The following is a 21,648-nucleotide window of genomic DNA, read 5'->3' on the forward strand; positions in this document are numbered from 1 at the left end:
TAATGACCTAAGATGTGCTGAGATAATCCAACACTTTGGAAAACCACAGTGAACCTGATGAAAGAATCAAGCAAGATTTTTATGTGCTAATCAGAAACAGATATGGAAGAACATCGAAATACCAAATACAGACCACAAAATAAACATTGGTAAGAGAAATGACATTGAAAAGATTTATTTTCAAATATCTTTCACTTTTATCATTGAAAAGTCAAATGGGGCCCGATGCGATAGCGTAGTGGTTAAAGTCCCAGCCAGGAACACACTGGGATCCAATATGGACAGTGGTTCCGATCCCATTCATCTCCCAGCCTGTGGCCTAGGATGGCAGTCCAGGACGGCCCAGACCTTTGGCACCCTGCACCCGCATGGGAGACCCAGAGGAAATTCCTGTCTCCTGGCTTCGGATTCGTTCAGCTCCAGCGTTTCGGGCACTTGGGGAGTGAGCCATGCCATGGAAGATCTTCCTCTCTGTCTCTGCTCCTCTCTGCATATCTGCTTTTCCAATAACAATAAATAAATCTTAAAAAAAAAAAAACAGTCAAATGAACCAACGTCAAAAAACCAACACAAAGAAGAAAAGTCCCCAAACGTATTACACATTAAGTAAACTGTAATTCATTTTTGGGATTGTCACCCATTTTGGGGATTCTACACTTTAACAGGATCTAGAACTAGAGAGGGAAGGAGAGAGGCCAGCAGGTGGACTTCTCTGAGAGGTGACGGCCACCCCTGCTGTTGGAAAGCTGAGCTGCAAAACAAGAGGCTGCCTCAGACCTGAGGTGAAGCCCCGCCCCTTCCTCCCCCTCCCGCCACAAACCCAGGTGTCCGCCCTTAAACCCAGTGCCGTTCTCATTGGCTGCGCACAGTATGACGTCTGTGCAAGCGGCCCAATCACGCGGTGCCTTGAAAGCCTGCGGAAGAAGGTGGGCTGGTGTGTTCAGGTGCCGCCATTGCAACGCGGCTGGTTGTGCTCCTGAGAGAGGCCCAGGGGGCTGAGTCAGTGCTGCCCTGTGAACTCCCTGCCCCGCAGGAACCTCTGCAGGACCCCCGACTCGTCAGGAGCTGGGAAGGGTGAGTGTGCGGGCATCTCATGAGGCCCTGGGGCGGGAGAAGACGGGAGGGGGACCTTGTCCCACTCTGCAGCCCTGACCTTCAACCTTAGGACTCCCATCTTTCCAGATTGTGCAGTGAGGAGGGGAGAGTGCCCCGGGACAGGTTGACCTTCACCTTGGTCTGATTTTTCTCTCTCTCTCTTGAAATTTGGGATTCTTTTTCCTTTGACGCTGATTTCCGTGAGTTGAGACACAGCGTCTCAAGCCCACAGCTCAGTCCTCAGTGTAGCCCCTCTAAGGGTCTGGGCCAGATTTCTTGTTGCTGACGGCAGCTGAGCACAGACTCCAGCAGTTAGAACCAACAGTCTTGCTTTGCTCACAGTTTTGCTCCCAGGTTGAGGGGCAGCATCCGCTGATGGCGATCTGTTGAGCACAGGTTCTTTTGCATCGAAAAATTGGGTAAGTTAGAGGAAGTTTGTCCCCACAAAGAATCTTGGTAAAGGTAAATATCGGGTGGCCAGAGCACTTATCAATTTGTGAGTATATGTGTTTCAAATAAACAGTTACTTTTACACTCGTTATGTGGCACAAGGATCTTTTTTTTTTTAAAAAAGATTTATTCATTTTATTACAGCCAGATATACACAGAGGAGGAGAGACAGAGAGGAAGATCTTCCGTCCTATGATTCACTCTCCAAGTGAGCCCCAATGGGCCGGTGTGCGCGCCGATCCGAAGCCCGCAACCAGGAACCTCTTCCGGGTCTCCCACATGAGTGCAGGGTCCCAATGCATTGGGCCGTCCTCAACTGCCTTCCCAGGCCACAAGCAGGGAGCTGGATGGGAAGTGGAGCTGCCGGGATTAGAACCGGCGCCCATATGGGATCCTGGGGCTTTCAAGGTGAGGACTTTAGCCACTAGGCCAAGCCGCTGGGCCCGTGGCACAAGGATCTTAAGATGGTGGGGATTTCCTGAGACAAAAGAGTAGCCCTGATTCTGTACAATCTGCCCCTCCTCAACCAAAATAAGCTAATGCTAAGGAGCTAGGTCTGGGTGGGGTTCCTAGATAACTTCTTAAAGGGCAAGAAAGATCAGAGAGGGCCCGGCGGCATGGCCTAGTAGCTGAAGTCCTCGCCTTGAAAGCCCCGGGAACCCATATGGGCGCTGGTTCTAATCCCGGAAGCTCCACTTCCCATCCAGCTCCCTGCTTGTGGCCTGGGACGGACCAAAGCTTTGGGACCCTGCACTGCACCCGCGTGGGAGACCTGGAGGAGGTTCCAGGTTCCCGGCTTCTGATCGGCGCACACCAGCCATTGCGGCTCACTTAGGGAGTGATTCATCGGATGGAAGATCTTCCTCTCTGTATATCTGACTGTAATAAAATGAATAAATCTTTTAAAAAAAAAAAAAGATCAGAGAGAGCTAACACCTGCTATCCACTGACATTAACCTGAACCTTGTATAGATAGAGTTTGAGCCTTGACTCTAAGACTTCTGCTACCTGTAGATGAAGAAAGAATTGAGTTGTTAAGGATTTCGTTGTTGGTGTTAAATTTGTATTTAGCAGCATAACGCATCTGGTGTTAGAACTGCTAAGAGAAAATTCCAGTCATCACAAACATCACTTGGTTTGAGTGTGCTTTTTCAGAAGGTAACTAAGAAGCTGGAGGTGACACTGCAGGCTGTGAGGAGTTCCCAGGCCACACTGTCACATTGCTGGCTGTTTAGGATTCCCGCAAGCAGTGCAGTGAGCCCTCTGGGCAGTGTGTCCTCAGTGAGAGTGATCCACAGGGCCTGGGAACCTGAGTAAGCTGCTGAGTGTGGATCTCCCTGTGAAGTGTAAGCAGGCTGCTTCCCAGAGCTCATTCTCTGTCATGTCCTAGTGCTTTGATTTGCAGTTTGCCCACTTCTGTAGGAACGATGTGCCCTGATTTGGATGTTGCATCTTTGTTCTGTTGCATGGAGCCTGAGTTTATTCAATGGTCTCAGCAAGAATAGAGAATTCTTGCCAACTTTATTTTCTGCCAAGTTTCAGTAAGACTGTAAGCGATATGTCTGAATGCCTAGATGAAAAAAAGTCTTTATCAGTTCAGGTCTTGGTCTGTTTTACCTCTGTCCCCAGAGGTGACTAAGCCCTGGTTTTGTCTAGTGTTTGATTTTTGTAAGATTTATTTCATTTTTATTGGAGAGTCAGATATACATAGAGGAGTGGAGATAGAAAGGAAGATCTTGTGTGTGGTGATTCACTCCCTAAGCAGTAGCAATGGCCAGAGCTGAGCCAATTGAAGGCAGGAGCCTTGAGCCTTTGATAGGTCTCTTCCACACCTACAGTGTCCCAAGGCTTTGGGGTATCATCGACTGCTATCCCAGGCTACAGGAAGGGAGCTGGATGGGAAGTTGGGCCACTGGGATTAGAAGCAATGACCGTATGATGTCATGGCATGTGCAGTACAAGGACCTCCATCCCTAAGCTCCCGTGCCAGGTGCAGGTTTGATGTTTTTGATGGCTTAAACATTGTTTCTTTGGTAATGTGGTAACACAGCAAATCAAGCTGCTATCTGCACATGGGTATCATTTCAATATCTGGTTGCTTCAGTTACAATTCTACTCCTCCCTAACACAGCTGAGAAAGCCGCCTAAGGAGTCCAGAGTGCTGGGGTCCCAGCTGCCTGGTGGGATCCCCAGAAGAAGCTCTAATTCCCTTGCTTCTTCCTGGCCCAACAAGTGCTGCCATATAGGGAGTGAACCAACACAGAAACGTTATCTCATTCTCTCTCTGCCTTTCCAGTAAATAAATATACCTTATAAATACGCATTGGCTTATTTTCAAGAGAGAATTACAAGGTAAGAGAGGCAGAGATCTTATATCCACTGGGCTCTCTCGCCAGATAGCCAAAATGACCATTCCTGGACCAAGCTGAGTCCTGGAGCCTGCAGCTTCCTCCAGGTCTTGCATGTGGGTGATCAGGTTGTTGGCACTTGATTTTCCACTGCTTTTCCCAGGTGATGAACAGAACTGAGTTGAAGTGGGATGCTGGGGGTTTAACTGGCAGCTTTACATATTATACCACAATGCTGGCCTTTGCTTTCATTTTTGTACTGATGGCAGAGATTTTCTTGCTTTTACCTCTCATATGCCGATTCATGGCACGTGTTTTACATATGGCGCAATATTCTTTTGTTAAAAAATTGTGAGTGAATTCTGATGCTGTATTGGTAGGGTAGAAGGATTGGAGTCTAATATCGCTTTCCTGTGCGCTTCTTTCTTTTGTGATTCCCTAGGACTTGGTTTGACTCTCATTTCTTCATGTGGTGTTAACTAATATGCCTGTGTGATCACCTTGCCAAGTAGCAGCCACCACTGGCTGGGCACTGACACTGCAGCATTAGCTTGTCCTGATTCCTGCCAGTCGGTGTGTATCTTCCCTTGCTGTTCTTTAAGATTTTCCTTCCCAAAATGTGCTGCTCTATTTAGGATCAGTGGGAAGAAGCATGTGGTCCTCTGAATTGTTTGTGTGTGAAAAGGTGCACCAAACATTTTCAGTTGTTATTTTCAAATTATTTCTTGTTCTCATCATTTTTTAAATTTTTTATTCTTGTATTTCATGTCGAAAGTCATGGATCCATGAAGGAAACAATATGGAAATAATAGTCTTACCCACTTTCCTGTAGCCTTTGAACCTTTTACCCTAATTAACAATATCAAGATTTCCAAACATGTAATTTAAAAAATGGAAAAAAAAATTGTATGAAGTTGTGGAGACACAATGATTTACCATCTGATGGCTAACTCCTTCAGTTCCTGCAAGATTGTGACAAGGCCTGGGTAAGACAGGAGCCAGGAAGTAAATCTGTGTCCATGACAGCAGTTGCAAAGACTTGCATACTTGAGAAATCTCCTTGCTTGCTTCCAGGGTGTGCGTTAACAGCAAGATGGAATTTGTTGTTTAGCCCTAACACAAACACAGAAAGTGCAATGTTGGGTGAGGGTCTCTGAGCAGTTTCTTCACCACCCTTCCCAGGTGCCCACACCTCCTCGTTTTAACTGAACATCTGATAGAATGACACTTTCTGCATTTTGTTAAGATATGAAGGATATGTGTCTCCTAAATTTTTGTTTGTAAACTTTCGCTAGAGTATGCCATGTTCTTTGCAAATAGTCTAAACCCAATTTTAATTAGTACTATCTCTTGAGAAGTTTATGTATGTTCTAGTCCCAAATTGTTTTACGTTCTGTTACTACTGTCATTTCTTTTAGTTGTTAAAAACTGTAACAATTTTATTCATTATTGGTAATATCATTTGAACAAAGATGTATATATTAAATGGTAGGGAAATAGTATGAATGAATTTAAACCATCGCTTGGTGTTAAGCCCTTTTTGTCAATGACCCAACATCCAAAGTCACATTGTACTTTCTGATTTCTCTCTTATTTGTTTAAGAGAATGTGAGAGAAATCAGAATTCCAATTCACCGGTTCATTTCTGGGAACCCACGTACTGCAATGTAAGGTAGAAGTTCCTTACCTGCTAGGCTGAACACTCATGTTATGTGGGGGTTCTTTGTTTATTCTTTGTTTGTTTTAGTCATTGTTGTCAACTGAGATATATTGATTCAGTTTTGAATACCTTGCCTGTAATTTGACAACAGAATTAAAATGAATCAAACCTTGTGAAGAGGATATTATGTGCGAGGCAGAATGAATGCATCCTATTTCAGTGCACTTAATTCAAGCCTACATGCTCCACCCTGTCTTACTTTTTTTGTTTTTTAGAGATTTTTTTTATTTTATTTTTATTGGAAAGGTGGATATACAGAGAGGAGCAGAGACAGAGAGGAAGATCTTCCATCTGATGGTTCACTCCCCAAGCGGCCACAACAGCTGGAACTGAGCCAATCTGAAGCCAGGTCCAGGAGATTTTTCAGTTCTCTCACACAGGTGCAGGGTCCCAAGGCTTTGGGTGGTCCTGGACTGCTTTCCCAGGCCACAGGTAGGGAGCTGGCTGGGAAGCAGGGCCGCGAGGATTCGAACTGGTGACCATATTCAATCCAGGCACGTGCAAGGCAAAGACTTTAACATTACCCTTTCAAGCAATGCCCACCCTGTCTTCTTTCATGATTTATTTATTTTTATCAGAGTCTGACACACCAGACAGGAGGAGAGACACAGAAATAATCCATTTGCTCAGTCACTCCTTCTGTGGCCACCATGATCAATGCTGAGCCAATCCAAAACCAGGAGCCAGGAGCTTCTTCTGGGTTTCCCATGTGAGTGCAGGGTCCCACGGCTTTGGTCCATCCTTGACTGCCCTCCCAGGCCACAAGCAGAGACTGGATGTAAGGAGGGGCCACCGGGAAACAAACCAGTGCCCATTTGGGATCAAGTGTGTGCAAGGTGAGGACTTCAGCAGCTAGACTACAGCACAGGTCTCTACTGCACCGTTTTAATCCAGCTTCCTACTAATGCATCTGAGAAGAAGCTGGTGGTAGCATAAGTACTTGAATATCGCCCATCCTCATGTGACACGCAAGGAGAACAGTGGGACCTGGAGTCAGTCTGATACAGCCACAGTTGTTAAAGGCATTCAGGAAAACACACTGCACAAGACAACATTTTTTCCATCTTTCTTTCTTTCAAGTGCGTAGACACAGTTTAACATTTTCCAACCCTGACTTCCACTGGAACCAATGGATGTTACAGTCCAGCCTGATTCTGCCCAGTATACACTTGACCCTCCCATAAACCAGTGGAATCTGCGGCCACGTTGGAGCGACCAACAAAAACCCATACCAGGTCCCCTCTACCTTGGTTTGCCAGTATGTGCAGCAGACTAGTCTAGTCTATCTCACATCCCATTTGGTTCTCATGCATGTCAATGGGTAATAAACCCTAGTTTGGGCGTAGCAGCATGGCCTAGCAGCTAAAGTCCTCACCTTGGATGTGCCAGGATCCCATATGGGCACAGGTTCTAAACCCAGTAGCCCCGCTTCCCATCCAGCTCCCTGCTTTTGAATTGGCAAAACAGTCAAGGACAGCCCAATGCTTTGGGATCCTGCACCCGTATGGGAGACATAGAGGAAGTTCATGGCTCCTGTCTTCATATCAGCACACCACAGGCCATTGCAGTCACTTGGGGAGTGAATCATCGGATGAAAGATCTTCCTCTATCTCTCCTCCTCTCTGTATATTTGACTTTGTAATAAACATAAATAAATCTTTAAAAGAAAAAGCCTAGTTCCATCTAACCAGCTCCACTATCCAGCCCAGATGGATGTTATTGGTTGCCTCACCTCTACCCACCCCAGCCCCTGTCCTAGTTTTGGTGCCCTCCCATGGGAGTGGTATTCCAAGAGGGAGGATCCCACTATTTCCCTCCCACGCCTCTCCCACCCCTGGATTATGCACTCTCCAGATGGTTCTGTGGTTTGACTTGACAGAATTAGCCCCCAGAGCCAGCTTCTGCCAGCTGATGCTGTGGCTAAGCCCAAACAACCCTCACCCACTCTAATTTTTGTTTGCACCAGTAGGAACAATCAGCCCAGCCTGGCTTTTGCCTGATCTCCACATGAGGCGCACAGGTGTTATAGCCCTGCTTAGTTTGGTCTGCCCCCATCCCAGTTCATGCTCTCCAGTGGGAGTAGCTGTGCAGCAGGGGAACTCCCTTCCCCCACATATTGCCCCTGCCATCTCTGCCCCCTTCCTCCCTGGTTCTCACGTGTACTAGTTGGGTGCTGCAGTCACTTCTACAGGTCACCTCACCTTGGCATTCCGTATTGTGCATTGGTTTTTGTAGCAGCCGAACCTGCCTCAACCCACACTCTGTTCTGGTGCTTGGATTTGCCAGTGGGTGATGTGAACTGGTTCAACCTGGTCTGCCCCCGACCCATGCCAAATGTATACCAGTGGGAAACTTCCCATGGCCTGTTCTGGGCTGTTTCCTATCAAACATGTTTCTTGCGCTTACCTGCCAGGTCTGTGTCCTGCCAGAGGAGTTGCCCAGGCTCCTCCATCAGAACCTCTCCCATTTCCAGATTTTGCGCATATCAGGGGAACCATGAGCCAGACCTATTCAGTTCACCTCCTGTTCTAGCAGGAACAGTAGCTTTTCCTGACTGGCCTTCAACCCAAACTGGTTCTTGTTGGATGTTTCAGCCCAGCCACAGCTCATCCATACCCACCTACAGCTCAAACATGGCTCAGTAGGTGCGGAGACCTTAACCTTGTCCATCCCACATCTACCCTGGTCCTCCAGAACACCAGATGGTGTTGAAGTCTAGCCCGGCTTGGTGTGTCCAATCCCAGTCCACACTTGTGCCAAGGGAGACTACAACTGTACCCGATCAGAACACAGCCCCCATTCCCACGCTTCCCTTGGTAGAAATCTCAGCCCAGTTAGGGTGTCCCCCTAGCTCCTCAACCTGGCCTATTCCCAGCCATAGATCACACGCACACATGCTAGTGTTTGCTCTGACTCAGCTTGGCACAGCTCCTCACCTGTCTTGACCTGTGCCTTAGATACTGTGGCTTAGTGTCCCTTGCTCATGCAGACCAGTAGGCTACCTTGGCATGACCTGTGCTCCATCCTGATTTCTAATTTCACTTTTGGGCTAAGGTTTACTCATTTATTCCCTGATTTATTCCATTCCATTACCAACTCACACATTAGCCAGCCATTGGAGCTACTTTGCCCAGCTAGTCCAACCCGCAGGTCTGGACCATGTGTTTACCAGCGGGACCTAGGACTCGCCAGGGGAGTTTCCCAAGTTCCTCCACTTGATCCACTCCCAGACCCACTTCTCATACATGCCAGTGGGTTTTAGGCCAGTGTCTCGCATAGTCTGACCTTCCATTTGGCTTTGTATGAGCTGGTGAATGTTGTAGCCCAACTCACCCCACACTCTTATTCAGGATGCACATTTGGGTGTTACTGCCTTGATGAGTCCAGGCTGTTGTCCTTTCCTTTACCTGTGAGTGGTGGCAGGCTCCTTGGTCACACCTAGCTTAGTCCATCACCACCCAAACTCTTGAGCTAACTAGTGGGACAAATATTTCCACAGGGTTTAGCCCACACATCCCCCACAGAATCTACCCTGGATATGATTCTCGAGTGCTAGTTAATATCATGGCCCTGTCTAATGTGACCCGTCTCCTGATCCATCATAATGTCAGGTAATAGGATATGATCATGCTAGACAAGCCCTGATTCTTAGCTTTTGCATGGACTGGTGTTCGGTGATCAGCATTGCTCAGTGATTACAAGTTCTTCAAAGGATAAGTTACTCTGTTGTTGGGAATCTTTAGGATTGATTCACATCCCAGAAGCACAGTGGGTTCAATATGGAGCTAGCTAGAAGGGTTATTAATTTTGTCTTTTTTAAAAAAAAATCAATGTTTCCGTTGTCTTCAGTTTTTGCTTAATAGTTTATTCATTTCTTCACTAACCTTTATATTGAGTTTCCTTTACTAATCCTTCATTTGGCTCTTTATTTTGGGGCGTACTTGAACGTTGGCTATTTTGTTGTTGTTTAGGTGTTGGGCATTGAAAGTCACAACCTTTGATTTCTATGTCTTTGTCGGTGATGGGTTCTTTCTCATTGCTGTAGGAAGGATAGTTATAAGGAAGCATGTGCTTTGGTCACTGTAACAGAATAGAGTATGTGTCCTGAACCACAGTCATTCATTTCTTGTGGTTCTAATGATTGAAAATTGTAGAGCAAGCTGAAAATAGGTTTGGTGTCTCCTGAAGTCACTCCCTGACCAACTCAAAGCCTCCATGATTTTTTCTCTGTCCGTGTGTATCCTTTGGGAAAGCAACCGAGGATAGGACTTGGGACCCTGGAGTTGTGTGGGAGACCCAGAAGAGGATCCAGGCACCTTGCTTTGGATCAGCTCAGCTCTGGCCATTGTGGTCGCTTTGGAGTGAATCAATGGACAGAAGATCTTCCTCTCTATGTCTGACTTTGCAATGAAAAAATAAAGTTTTTTTTTTTTTTTTTAAGAAAAAAATGTACTGTCTTGTCCCCAGCATGGTGGCCTGGTTGCTAAGTTCCTTGCCTTGAAGGTGCTGCGATCCTATATGGATGCCGGTTCTAAACTTGCTGGCCCAACTTTCCATCCAGCTCTCTGCTTGTGGCTTGGGAAAGCAGTCAAGAATGGCCTCATGCCTTGAGAGCTGCACCCAGGAGGCTCTGGGCTCCTGGCTTTTGATGTGCTCATTGCCCGCCATTTTGGTCACTTGGAGAGTGAATTGTCGAACGAAAGATCTTCCTCTCTATGTTTCCTCCTCTCTGTATATGTGAAAATGTAAAAAAAGGTAATAAGAAAAAAAAAAAAAAGAAAGAAAAAAGTACTGTCTGAAATTGGAGTCACATTGGGAATCCACCCTCCATGCTAGGAAATTTAGGGAGACCCATTTCTGTCTATAGCAGCTAGAAGGACCCAGTGATCTGACCCAAAGACAACTGTTTTGAAGCTTACTTTCTTTTTGGTAATAGTATTATGATTACTCATAGTTTCATTTTGAATATTATCTATGTCAGTATTAGTTCTTGCATACCCATACCCACACATATCCAGAGCACCTGTACATGCATATATACACCATTATGAAAATGCTTGATGATCATGTGCAGGTCATCATTGGGTAATCCACCAAATATATAAAGTAGAATGAATGATAAAAAATTAACATGTGTGCTAATCCACATTTATAATTTTCAAAGTATACACTCTAAAATTTGAGAAATTAAGCAATGCAAAATCCAGACATAACAATCCTACTCAACAGTCAGCATGAGGGATATCTTTCTATGTCTCTATGTACTTTAAATCATTGTTACAGGAAAGTAGTACTTGGGACTGAATGAAACATGGAATGATGCGTTTCCAAAAGCATAAGCCTAATACAATGGTCGCACAATTTTAGCCAATGCTGCTTATTTCATGCGTTACCTACTAAAGTAATCCAATGATAAATCATTGCAGGATTTCTGCTCTTTGATAAGCAGCTGTAATACTCAAATTGTCAAGTGTATCATAGGTGTATTTGTCAACACACAAACTGATCTTGCCCATTTAGTTGGAGTGACATTTGCAAGATTAAAAAGAAAATTTAGCAGCACGCCCGGCTAGCTCAGTCGGTAGAGCATGAGACTCTGAAAAAGAAAATTTATATTGTACTTATAAGATTAAAACAAGTTAATATAATCATGGCCCCTGAAGCACACAAATAATTGGACACACACCACCGAGTTTAATTTTCTTTTACCTAGTGTGTCCTACTTGTGTGGCAAGTAGAGACATGCAAATTCAGAGTGTGCAAGCCATGGTGAGAGTCAAAAGGATAAAAAGACCCTGCATTCACCAGGTCACTCCCACCATGACCCTGGGGTCTCCATTCCAGGCTTGGCCAGGTCTCCAATGAAGGTATCAGAGCCCACTTCCTGGCATCAGTCCCTTCCATTTTATTTTTATACAGCTGACCAGAAGCAGAGTGACTGGTACACAAACCGGTACTTTGATAACTGAATGCCAGCATTACCACTAGCGGCTCAAGCTGTTGTGTCTCAGTGACAACACTCATTCAAAAAAATATTTCAAAGGAAAGAAAAAAAAATTCTTATGAAGTTTCTCAAAATTTGTGCCAGAGCGACAGCAAATGGAGACATATTTGAAGAAAAATCAAGATTTGATTTTTGGCAGGGAGACTTGGTGTTATTTGAGCCTAGAACTGGTCCCTCCCTCCCCCATCACGACCAGGTCAAGTGGGAACTGCTCTCCAGGCAATTGCAACTGAGAACACAGACCTCCACCTCCTGCTAAGTGCCAGCAGAAGATGACATCACCACTTTTCCTGTCCTCAGTTACCTGTTGTCCTAACCATGCTCTACTGAGTGGTGTGAGAGGAATGGGCCCAGGGCCTGCAAGGGTTATGAGGCTCTTATTGAGCATGAGGACACCTGGATCCCGTCTTTACCATATGCTGTGTGAACCGTGGATGAATCTAAACAGAAGCAGTACATTTGCAGTGACTTTGGACTGGAAGTATCGAAGTATCAGGGAGAAGTCCAGAGAGGACGCTTTTCTTTCCTTTTTTTTTTTTTTTTTTTTTTACTCTTTTTTTTAAAACTTATTTTTATTTGAAAAACAGCATAATATAAAAGCAAGTAGTAACAGAGGGATCTTCCTTCTGGTGGGTCACTCCCTAAATGTCCTCATTAGCAGAAGGTGGGCTGGTCCTAGTTAGGAGCTTGGGGTTTCTCCCAGCCCTCTGACATGAGTAGAGGGGCCCAAGGACTGAGACCATCCTTTGCTGCTTTCCTAGCCATGGGCAGGGAGCTGGATTGTAAGTGTAGCAGCCAAACCCAAAGCAGCCCCATATGTGATGCCAGCACTGCTGGTGGATGCTTAGCCACAGGATACTGGTTCCATCTTTTGGTATGGTTTTGTTTTAGAAGCAAGGACAGGGAGCGTGGAGAGAGAGTACTCTCAGAAGCTGGTTCACCACCCAAATTCTTGTACCACAGTAGACTAAGTTAAAATTGGGGGCTAATGAGGCAGGTATGGCAGCACGGCAAGTTTAGCCAGTGATTTGGATGCCCGTATTTTCTATCAAGAGTGCCAGTTCGGGATTTGGCTACTTGTAATTAGCAGTTTCATTGTACTGTTCCTGGATAGGCAGCGGAAGTAACCCAGCTACCTGGGTTTCTTACCATCCCTATGAGAGCGTGGATAGAATTCCTCATTTCTAGCAGTGGCTTGACTCATCTTGGTTCTTGTGTGTGGGGAGCATAAACCACCAGATATAAGTTCTCTTTTCATTTGAAATCAGTGAAAGGATTCTTAATAATTGGAAGCTATGTGTTAAACGTAAGTATCCAACCTAGCTGAATATCTGCTTCAACTTCACATTTCAGTGATGTCGCAGGTGGCCTTGTGCAGGCAGCTGTGATTGAATCAGGCATGGTGCTTGCATTCAGAGCAGGCGAGCTGGGCTGTGTTGATACTAAGCAAAAACTTTACCACCATGGTCACCTCCAACTGTTTTTAGAAGATAAAAATAAAAGTTGATGGAATTTGATGTTGATAACGATGATAATTTAAAAAGCATGAGATCAACTTATAAATTTTCTGATGAGGTCTACAGAGATGATTTTTGACATTGTAAAAGAATGTAAGAAATTATGTCAAAATTTTCAAGTGTTTCTAAGTGTGTCAAACTCCAATGCAAAGTTGTTTCACGTCCAAGGGCTTTAAGAGTAAGTGATATGTGTCTTTTTTCTTGATAAAGATTTATTTATTTTTATTGGAAAATCAGATATACATAGAGGAGAAGAGACAGAGTAAGATCTTCCGTCGATGATTCTCTCCCTAAGTGACTGCAACGGCTGGTGCTTTGCCCATCTGAAGCCAGGAGCCAGGAACCTCCTCCAGGTCTCCCACATGAGTGCAGGCCCAAGATTTCGGGCCGTCCTCATCCCCAGCAGCTCCACTTCCCATCTAGCTCCCTGCTTGTGGCCTGGTAAAGCAGTCGAGGACTGCCCAAGGCTCTGGGACCCTGCACCCGTGTGCGAGACCCAGAAGAGGTTCCTGGTTCCCGGCTTTGGATCGGCGCAGCACCAACCATTGTGGTCACTGGGGGAGTGAATCATCAGACAGAAGATCTTCTTCTCTGTCTCTACTCCTCTCCGTATATCTGGCTTTGTAATAAAAATAAGTAACTTAAAAAAAAATCAGTTGTAGAAATGCTTTGTGAAGTTCTTCTCTTAATTGAATTAAAAAAAAAACAATTAGTTTATTTGGTCAAAAACATTTTTAAATCCATGCACATGAGTTTTCACTTGGAAACCATATACGGAATAAAATTATGCAAGGATCTCAAAATAAGTCAATATTTTAATTATATTTTCCATAAACTTTTTAAAGTAAACTCATATCTTCTGTTAGATAAATACATAAATAGAAGCCTCTCTGAACGCATTCATCAAAGAGATTTGGGTAGAAATGTCGAATGACACTACTTGTCTAATTTTTCTTCTGTCTTGGAAAATATTTATTCCTGGGATAGATCCCATTTGGCCTGGATGGATAATCTCTTTGATGTGCGGCTGGATTCACGTGCTAGTATTTTCTGTGGACTTTTGCATTTCTATCCATTGGAGCCATTGGTCAATAAGTCTCTTTTTTTCACTGTACTTTTCTTTGATTTGGGTTTTAAGGTAATCTGGCCTCATAAAATGAGTTTGGAAAGATTTCTGCCCTTTCCATTGTTTAGAAAAGTTTAAATATTGGGGTTATTTCTTCCTTATAAATTTGGTATAATTTAGCAGGGATGGCACATGGTCCCATGCTTCATGTGGTAGGAAAGCTCTTTATTACTGATTTCACCTCAGTCTCGGTTGGTTGCCTAATGAGATCTTCTGTATTTTTATCTCAGATTTGGTAAATTGTGCGCATCCAGAAATCTTTGCATTTTTGCTCGATTTTCTAATTTGCTGGCATCTAATAATTCCTAATCTGTATTTCTGTAGTATCAATTATAATGTATCCTTTTTCATCTCTCTGATTTTATATTGTATCAGTTTGGGCTTCCTTCCTGTTTCTGGTTTATTAGACCAGTAGTTTTTCAATTCTCTTTCTTTATTTTACATTTTTTAAAAATTTATTTTTTTTAGTATGATTGTTCTCATTTTATGATACTGTTCCATAGGTCCTGGGGTTTTCCTTAACCCTTTGCCAGTTTCTTCCCTCCTCATTGAGCTCCCCTATATCATTACTGTAGTGTAGTTCTTCATAAACAGTCATATGTCCATCATTGCGGGCATGGACAACGGCAGAGAGTCCAGCATCCTATTGTCAAGATATAGTAAACAGTTTCAACATAAATTCATCTTTGTCTGGAAATAGAGGTGCATACTGTGTTGTATCCTCACATCTGGGTTGATCATCTGCATTGCATTTATTATATAATCCTTTTAAATGAGAAGCCACAATACAAAGTCAACAACAGGAAGAAAAAATGGAAATTTACAATGCCTTGAAGCTAAATAACATGTTACTATGTATGATAATCTCCATTAATCAGTTGCTGTACATCCCATTAAATGAAGAGTCACACAACAAAATCAACAACAGGAAAGAAAAAAATGAGTCAACGATACCATGAAGTTAAATATGTGTTGCTGAACATAGGAAAAGGAAGATCAGGAATTGTTTTGAAGAAAATGATGTTACTGTATGATCTATGAGTCGTTAAAGAATTTAATGAGAAAGAGTGTTTTGAAGAAATAAAACTAACAAACATCTAAATAAACGTGATGGAGTTTCCACTCCTCTTTCTTAGTGAGATGTGCCCCTTGTAGGCAATAAATAGACAGGCTTTGTTTTTTTAGTCCAGTCTACTAATCTGGGGCATGATGTTTAGTTGATGAGCTTAAGCCATTTACATTCAGGGTTAAAATGAATGGGTGGTAATTTGGTCCTGTTAGTGTCACAATGGGTTGTTAATTTAGTCTTCTGCTATTTTACTTGGATGCTGTTCACATTTGTCTTTGGTTTTGGTTGGTTCTATTCCTCTTTTCTGTTGAGAGAACATCTTTAAGTATCATTTGTAGGGCAGGTTTGGAAGAGGCAAATTCTTTTGACTTTTCTTTACTTTGGAATAATTTTATCTCATTTTGAAAGACAAAGGAAAGCTTTTCTCAGTATGTTATCCTGGGCTGACAATTTTTTACTTTTAGAAACAGGAATGTGTAACTCCATTCTTTTCTGGCCTGTAGAGTTTTTGAGAAAGGTCTCCTGTGAGTTTACTTGGCATTCCTTTATATGTCTATTGATTTTTTTTACATGCATATTGAAGATTTTTTTTTTTTAATGTTTGATTGAAGAGAGCTTGATGATTATGTGTTGTAATGAAGACCACTTTTGTTCAAGCCTGTTGGGAGTTCTGTGCCTCTCCCGGATGTTGTTTTCCCAATTCTTTCTCCAGCTGAGGGAAAATGTCCCTTATTATTTAATTAAATATACTTGTAAACCCAGCATCACTTTCTTTTTTTTTTTTCTCTGCCTATATTTTATTTTAAAAATTGAATAGACAGGGCCCGGCGGCGTGGCCTAGCAGCTAAAGTCCTCGCCTTGAACGCCCCGGGATCCCATATGGGCACCTGTTCTAATTCCGGCAGCTCCACTTCCCATCCAGCTCCCTGCTTGTGGCCTGGGAAAGCAGTAGAGGATGGCCGAATGCATTGGGTCCCTGCACTCATGTGGGAGACCTGGAAGAGGTTCCTGGTTCCCAGCATCCGATCGGCGCACCGGCCCATTGCGGCTCACTTGGGGAGTGAAACATCGGACGGAAGATCTTCCTCTCTGTCTCTCCTCCTCTCTGTATATCTGACTTTGTAATAAAAATAAATCTTTAAAAAAAATTGAATAGACAACTTTTTTGCAACACTGGTAGAGTGACACAGGTTTGACATTAAACAGACAAAGAATGTCTGCCATCTATTGGCTGCTCTTCTCCCAGGAGTATAACATTTTCTTAGGAACTAGGCAATCTTGGAAGTTACCTTCAGCTGGGATAATCTTACTCTTTTTTTTCATTTCATTTCATTTCAATTTTACTATTGTTTACATAGTTAAGAGGTATATATGACCTTGTGGGTCTCTAACCAAGTAGGGGAGGGTTGAGGTATGCAGGATAGTGAGTGGAAAAAATATTTCAATTTTTTTTTCCTCCGTGTCCACAGGGAGGGAAGGGGAAGTGGCCACATACCTTGTTGTCAAACTACTTCAGCACCAAAGGATGGGGATTGGTCATTTAATGACACGATAGAGACCCTGATGTGGGGAAGCGTCTTTTTTCAATTTTTTTTCACATTTTACATTTTATTATTGTTATTATTATTATCATTTTAAGATACAATTCCATAAGCTGCTGGTATTTCCCTTATCCAAGCCCCAATCCCCCCGTTCCCCTATATCATTACAAAAGTATAGTTCTTCATACACAGTCATATGTCCATTATTGCAGGCATGGACAATGGCAGAGAGTCCTGCATCCTATTGTCAAGATATAGTAAACCGTTTCATTGTCAGTACATCTTTATCTGGAAATAGAAATGCATACTACATTGTATCCCCACATCTGGATATGTTAGTCTCCATTTCACAGTTACTGTACATCCCCTCAAATGAAAAGTCATGATACAAAATCAACAATAGAAAGAAAAATAGAAATTTACAATGCCATGAAGTTAAATAACGTGTTATTAGATATGACAGTCTCCATTATACAGCTTCTATACATCCCTTTAAATGAAGAGCCACAAAACAAAATCAACATCAGGAAGAAAAAAGAAATTAGCAACACCATGAAGCTAAATAACATCCTACTAAATCACTAACGTGTAGCTGAAGAAATGAAAATCAAGAACCTTCTTGCAGAAAATGACCAGCATTGCTTTCTTGATCTCCCATTCAATGATTCACACCCTGAATGACCCCAGTGCTGGAGCTGTGGTGAGCTCAAGCCAGGAGCCTGGAGCCTCTTCCGGGCCTCCCACATGCATGTAGGCTCCCATGGTTTTGGGCTGTCCTCTGCTGCTTTCCCAGGCCACAGACAGAGAGCTGGATGGGAAGTGGAGCTGCCAGGACATGAACCAACACCCATATGGGATCCTGGTGCAGGCAAGGCAAAGTCTTTAGCTGCTACGCTAGGGTGATGGGCCCCCAGTAAAAACTCTATTCAAATTATGTGGCTGTCATGTTTATGGATATCTTGTGGGTTAAGGCAAATAAAATCAGAAAGTCAAGTGTCATTGTGGGTTTAGGAGTGGGAAGTGCCATTGAAGTCTTCAGAACTTTCATTTGGAACAATTACTAGAAAGCTGTACAGAATATAAATATGTATTATATCATTTTCTCATAGATAGGTGTAGACGAATTTGCTCTGGTTGAAAGATGTTTGCTTCTGCAGATGTTAGTGTTACCAGCAAGAAGTGTTCCAATGGAAGTCCTTACCTGGAGTCCTATGCAGCTCACTGTAGAAATAGAGAAATACTTTATACCACACAATTGTTTCTCTGTAGCATATATTTTACTGACAATATGTTTTCTATGATATTTTGTAATTTGAGTAGTAACAACAGTTGCAGAAAAAATAAGTCAGTGCTTAGCAGTCACATCATTATTATTATGTAATTTTCAATGGAAAGTCAGATTTACAGAGAGGAGAAACAAAGCGAAAACACTTCTATCACCTGGCTCACCCTCCAAGTAGCCCCAGTAGCCAGAAAAGAGCCAATCCATGGCAGGAGCTAGGAGTTTTTTCTAAGTCTCCCATGTGGGTGCAGGGTCCCAAAGTATTATGCCATCCTTGACTGCCATGCTTGACATCCTGGCAAACAAGCAGGGTGCTAGAATAAAAATGTAGCAGTCAGATTATGAATCAGCACCCATATGGGATCCCGACACATGCAGGTTGAGGACTTTTAGCCACTATGTTACAACACCGTGTTCAGCAACATTTTTAAATAAGTAATGGTTGTTTTCATTAACCTAATGATATCTTGACTTTCATCACTGCCAGTTATTGTAATGTTGGTACTGTTTCAAAGAAGCTTTCCTGGCACTTGTAAAGCACTAATCTTGCCCATGGAAGCTGATTGCTTTTGTTCCTCCAGCCATTGTGTCTGCTTCCTGCCTTGTAATTACTTAGCACAGTAGGAATCACTAAGGAGACTGGACACAAGCAAGAAAAACTCATCACTCCCTCTGTCCACCTTCTCTTTCAGGTGTAGCCCTGCAGCCCGCTTCTTGCTTGCAAGGCTGGAGAACACACACACACCTCCAGTAAGTTGCTTGTTTATGTCTTACCTTGTTTTGCATTTCATTTTAGGAACTTTATGATGGTTTGTAAACTAAAATGAAAAGGCAAGTATAAGAGAAAGAAGACAAATTGGTCTTAGCTACGATATTGGAGCTGTCAAAACTGAAACTTTCTGTTGAGGTTTTCTAATGCCATAGCCAAGACGTGGTTATTACTGCATGATTCAAATGCAAACTAAGAATTTGCTAATGACTGTAGGATATCAAGTTTGAAATGGTGTTTACTGATAATCCTATTGACTTATTTTAAAGACTGACATGCAGAAAGAGAAGGAGAGATAGAGACAGATATGTCTGCTTTCTGCTGATTGATTCTCACAGTGGTCACAGTGGTCAGGGCTGGATTATGTCACAGAAGAACCAGGAGGTCCATCTGAGTCTCCCAGATGTGTCTCCCACCCAAGTCATCTCCCACTGTTTCCAATTCACATTGACTTGGAGTTGGATTGGAAGTGATGTACATGGTAGCTTAGGCTGCTGTGCCACAATGCGATTTCCTGCTGAAGGGTGGTTTTGCTATTGCAAAGGCTTAAGGGCTTAGTTTTTTGATTTTTTTTTTGAAAGATTTATGAATTTGAAAGGCTGGTCTACTAAAAGAGAGAGAGAGATGAAGAGACATCTCGCATGTGCTGGCTTGCTTCTCAAATAAGTAGAATGTACAGAGGTGAGCAAGTCTGAAGCCATGAGCCAGGAGTATTGTCCAGGTCTCCATCTTGATTACAGGAACCTAAGTGCTTGAGCCATCCTCCACTTCCTTTCCAGGCCTGTTATCAGGGAATTGGGTGAGAAGTGGAGCATCCAGGATGTGAAGCAATATCCAGGTGGTATGCCAGTGTTCTTATTTGCTAAACCACAGGGCTGGACCCCTGTTGCATTCCTTTGATTTTCATTTCAAATACAAACTTTCCGAAAAAGGGGAGAGAGAGAGAGAGAGAGAGCTCTTCCATGTGTAACTTTACCCTCCACTTGGCAGCAATGGCAAGAGCTATGCCTATCAAAAGCCAGGAGCCTCTTTTGCATCTGCCACATGGGTGCAGGTACCCAAGGCCTTGAGCCATCCTTTATGCTATCCCGGGGCAAAAGCAGGAAACTGAATTGCAAGTGGAACACACAGGACATGAACTACACCTATACACTTATATGGTAATCTCAGCCCACCAGGCTACAGTTCAGTCCACAGATACTGACTTCTTTCAAAGGAAGCAGGGGCAGATCATGAAAACACTTACACGCTCCCTGCTTCTTCCAAGGGATACCCTGTACTGGTTCCAAAGTGTGTGAGATGGGTTAACACCATAGGCAGTCCTTGAGTACCATTTGTAATATTACATTAGTTTCATCATTTTCCACTTAGATCATTTATATCTAATTTCCATTTTTCTTTCTGAGCATTTTTGAATGAAGGACATTGCAATGGGTATGACGTGGTATCTCATTGTGATTGCCATTTTCATTTACCTAATGATGAATCATGCTAAGAATCTTCTTGTGCTAATTAGGCTTTTGGTGATCTTTGTAGAGATATCTGTTTAGTTCTTTGTCCATTTTGGAATCTGTTTTTATTACTTTTGAGTCTATGGGGAATTTCCAGGCAGATGGCCCCAAGAGGGTGCCATCTGAGGGGGTGAGGCGTCAGTGTTCTTAGGCTGCAAGAACCAGTTGGGACAGTTTGAGGGCATGTCCATTTGTTGTAAAGTGAGCATAACTCTTATGGACTAGGAAAGAAGATGGCAACAGGGCAGTGCCTGACAGGCCTTCCACCCAACAGTGACAGTGTAATTGACTATAAGGTGTGTCTATCCCTTTAGACCCACCCAGCCAGGGCCTCCCCCTAGCTCCCCAACCAGGTCTGTTCCCAGCCAGTGTTAAGTATGCCAGTGGTTGCTCTGGGTCAGCTCAGCACACCCCACAGCCTGTCATGCCTACTGCCTTGTCTCCCCCGGCCCTCTTAAGCCATCCAGTGGGGTCAGAATTCCCACGGGGTTTGGCCCACACATCCCCAACGCATTCTACCCCCGGGTATGGTTCTCGAATGCCAGTCAATGTCATGGTCCTGCCTACTGTGACCCCTCTGCTGATCCCTCATCCTATTAGGCAATGGGAACATCCTGCTGGACAAGCCCAGAAGTGTGGCTTTTGAATGAACAGGTGTTTGGTAATCTGCATTGTAAAGTGATTACAGGTTCTTCAGAGGGGTGAGAGTAAGTCCCAGGGCTCTGTGTAGTGGGTCTGGGCCTTCCCGGGCCTTCCCGTTGCTCACCATGCAGCTTGAACTGGGGGAGGAGCCAGGAGGGGCGGGACTGGGGCCCAAGAAATTCAACCTCCAGGCAGCCGCCTGCTGCCCAGGGGGCCTCAGGATGGCTGTGACTCAAGCCTGGAACACACACGCCTGCTACCACATATGTACGTACATGTGGTGAGTGGCTCCCAGGTGACCAGTGCGCCATTTGGAGCCAGGCTCCACCTGCTGGCTGCCCGGCCAGGGAATTCTGGAATTTTGGTTCTTTGATACGCTGCTTGAGTAGCTCCATGCTGAACCCACAGTGCTCTGGGGACGTGTATCAGTCCTAAAGATTCTCAATGGAATTGACTTATTTTATTGAACATACTGGTCTGTTGTTGTGACCAGATAGTTGCAAATGATATAATTTCATTTTTTATTCCATGGAGTAGATGTACCACAGTTTCTTAAACCACTCCTCTTTGGATG

At 43.7% G+C, this 21,648-nt stretch overlaps 1 protein-coding gene across 1 annotated transcript in view; it reads left to right on the plus strand.

Moving 5' to 3' along the window:
• Positions 1 to 21,648, plus strand: part of LOC101520657 (zinc finger protein 260-like) — a 56,025-nt gene that overhangs the window by 18,597 nt on the left and 15,780 nt on the right. Inside the window, exons 2-3 of the mRNA XM_058656213.1 lie at positions 945 to 1,074; positions 18,845 to 18,902. Coding sequence (XP_058512196.1) covers positions 945 to 1,074; positions 18,845 to 18,902 — 188 coding nt within the window. The remainder of the gene's footprint in view (positions 1 to 944; positions 1,075 to 18,844; positions 18,903 to 21,648) is intronic.

Source organism: Ochotona princeps, chromosome 28 (assembly GCF_030435755.1).
Source record: "Ochotona princeps isolate mOchPri1 chromosome 28, mOchPri1.hap1, whole genome shotgun sequence".
Taxonomy (NCBI): Eukaryota; Metazoa; Chordata; class Mammalia; order Lagomorpha; family Ochotonidae; genus Ochotona; species Ochotona princeps.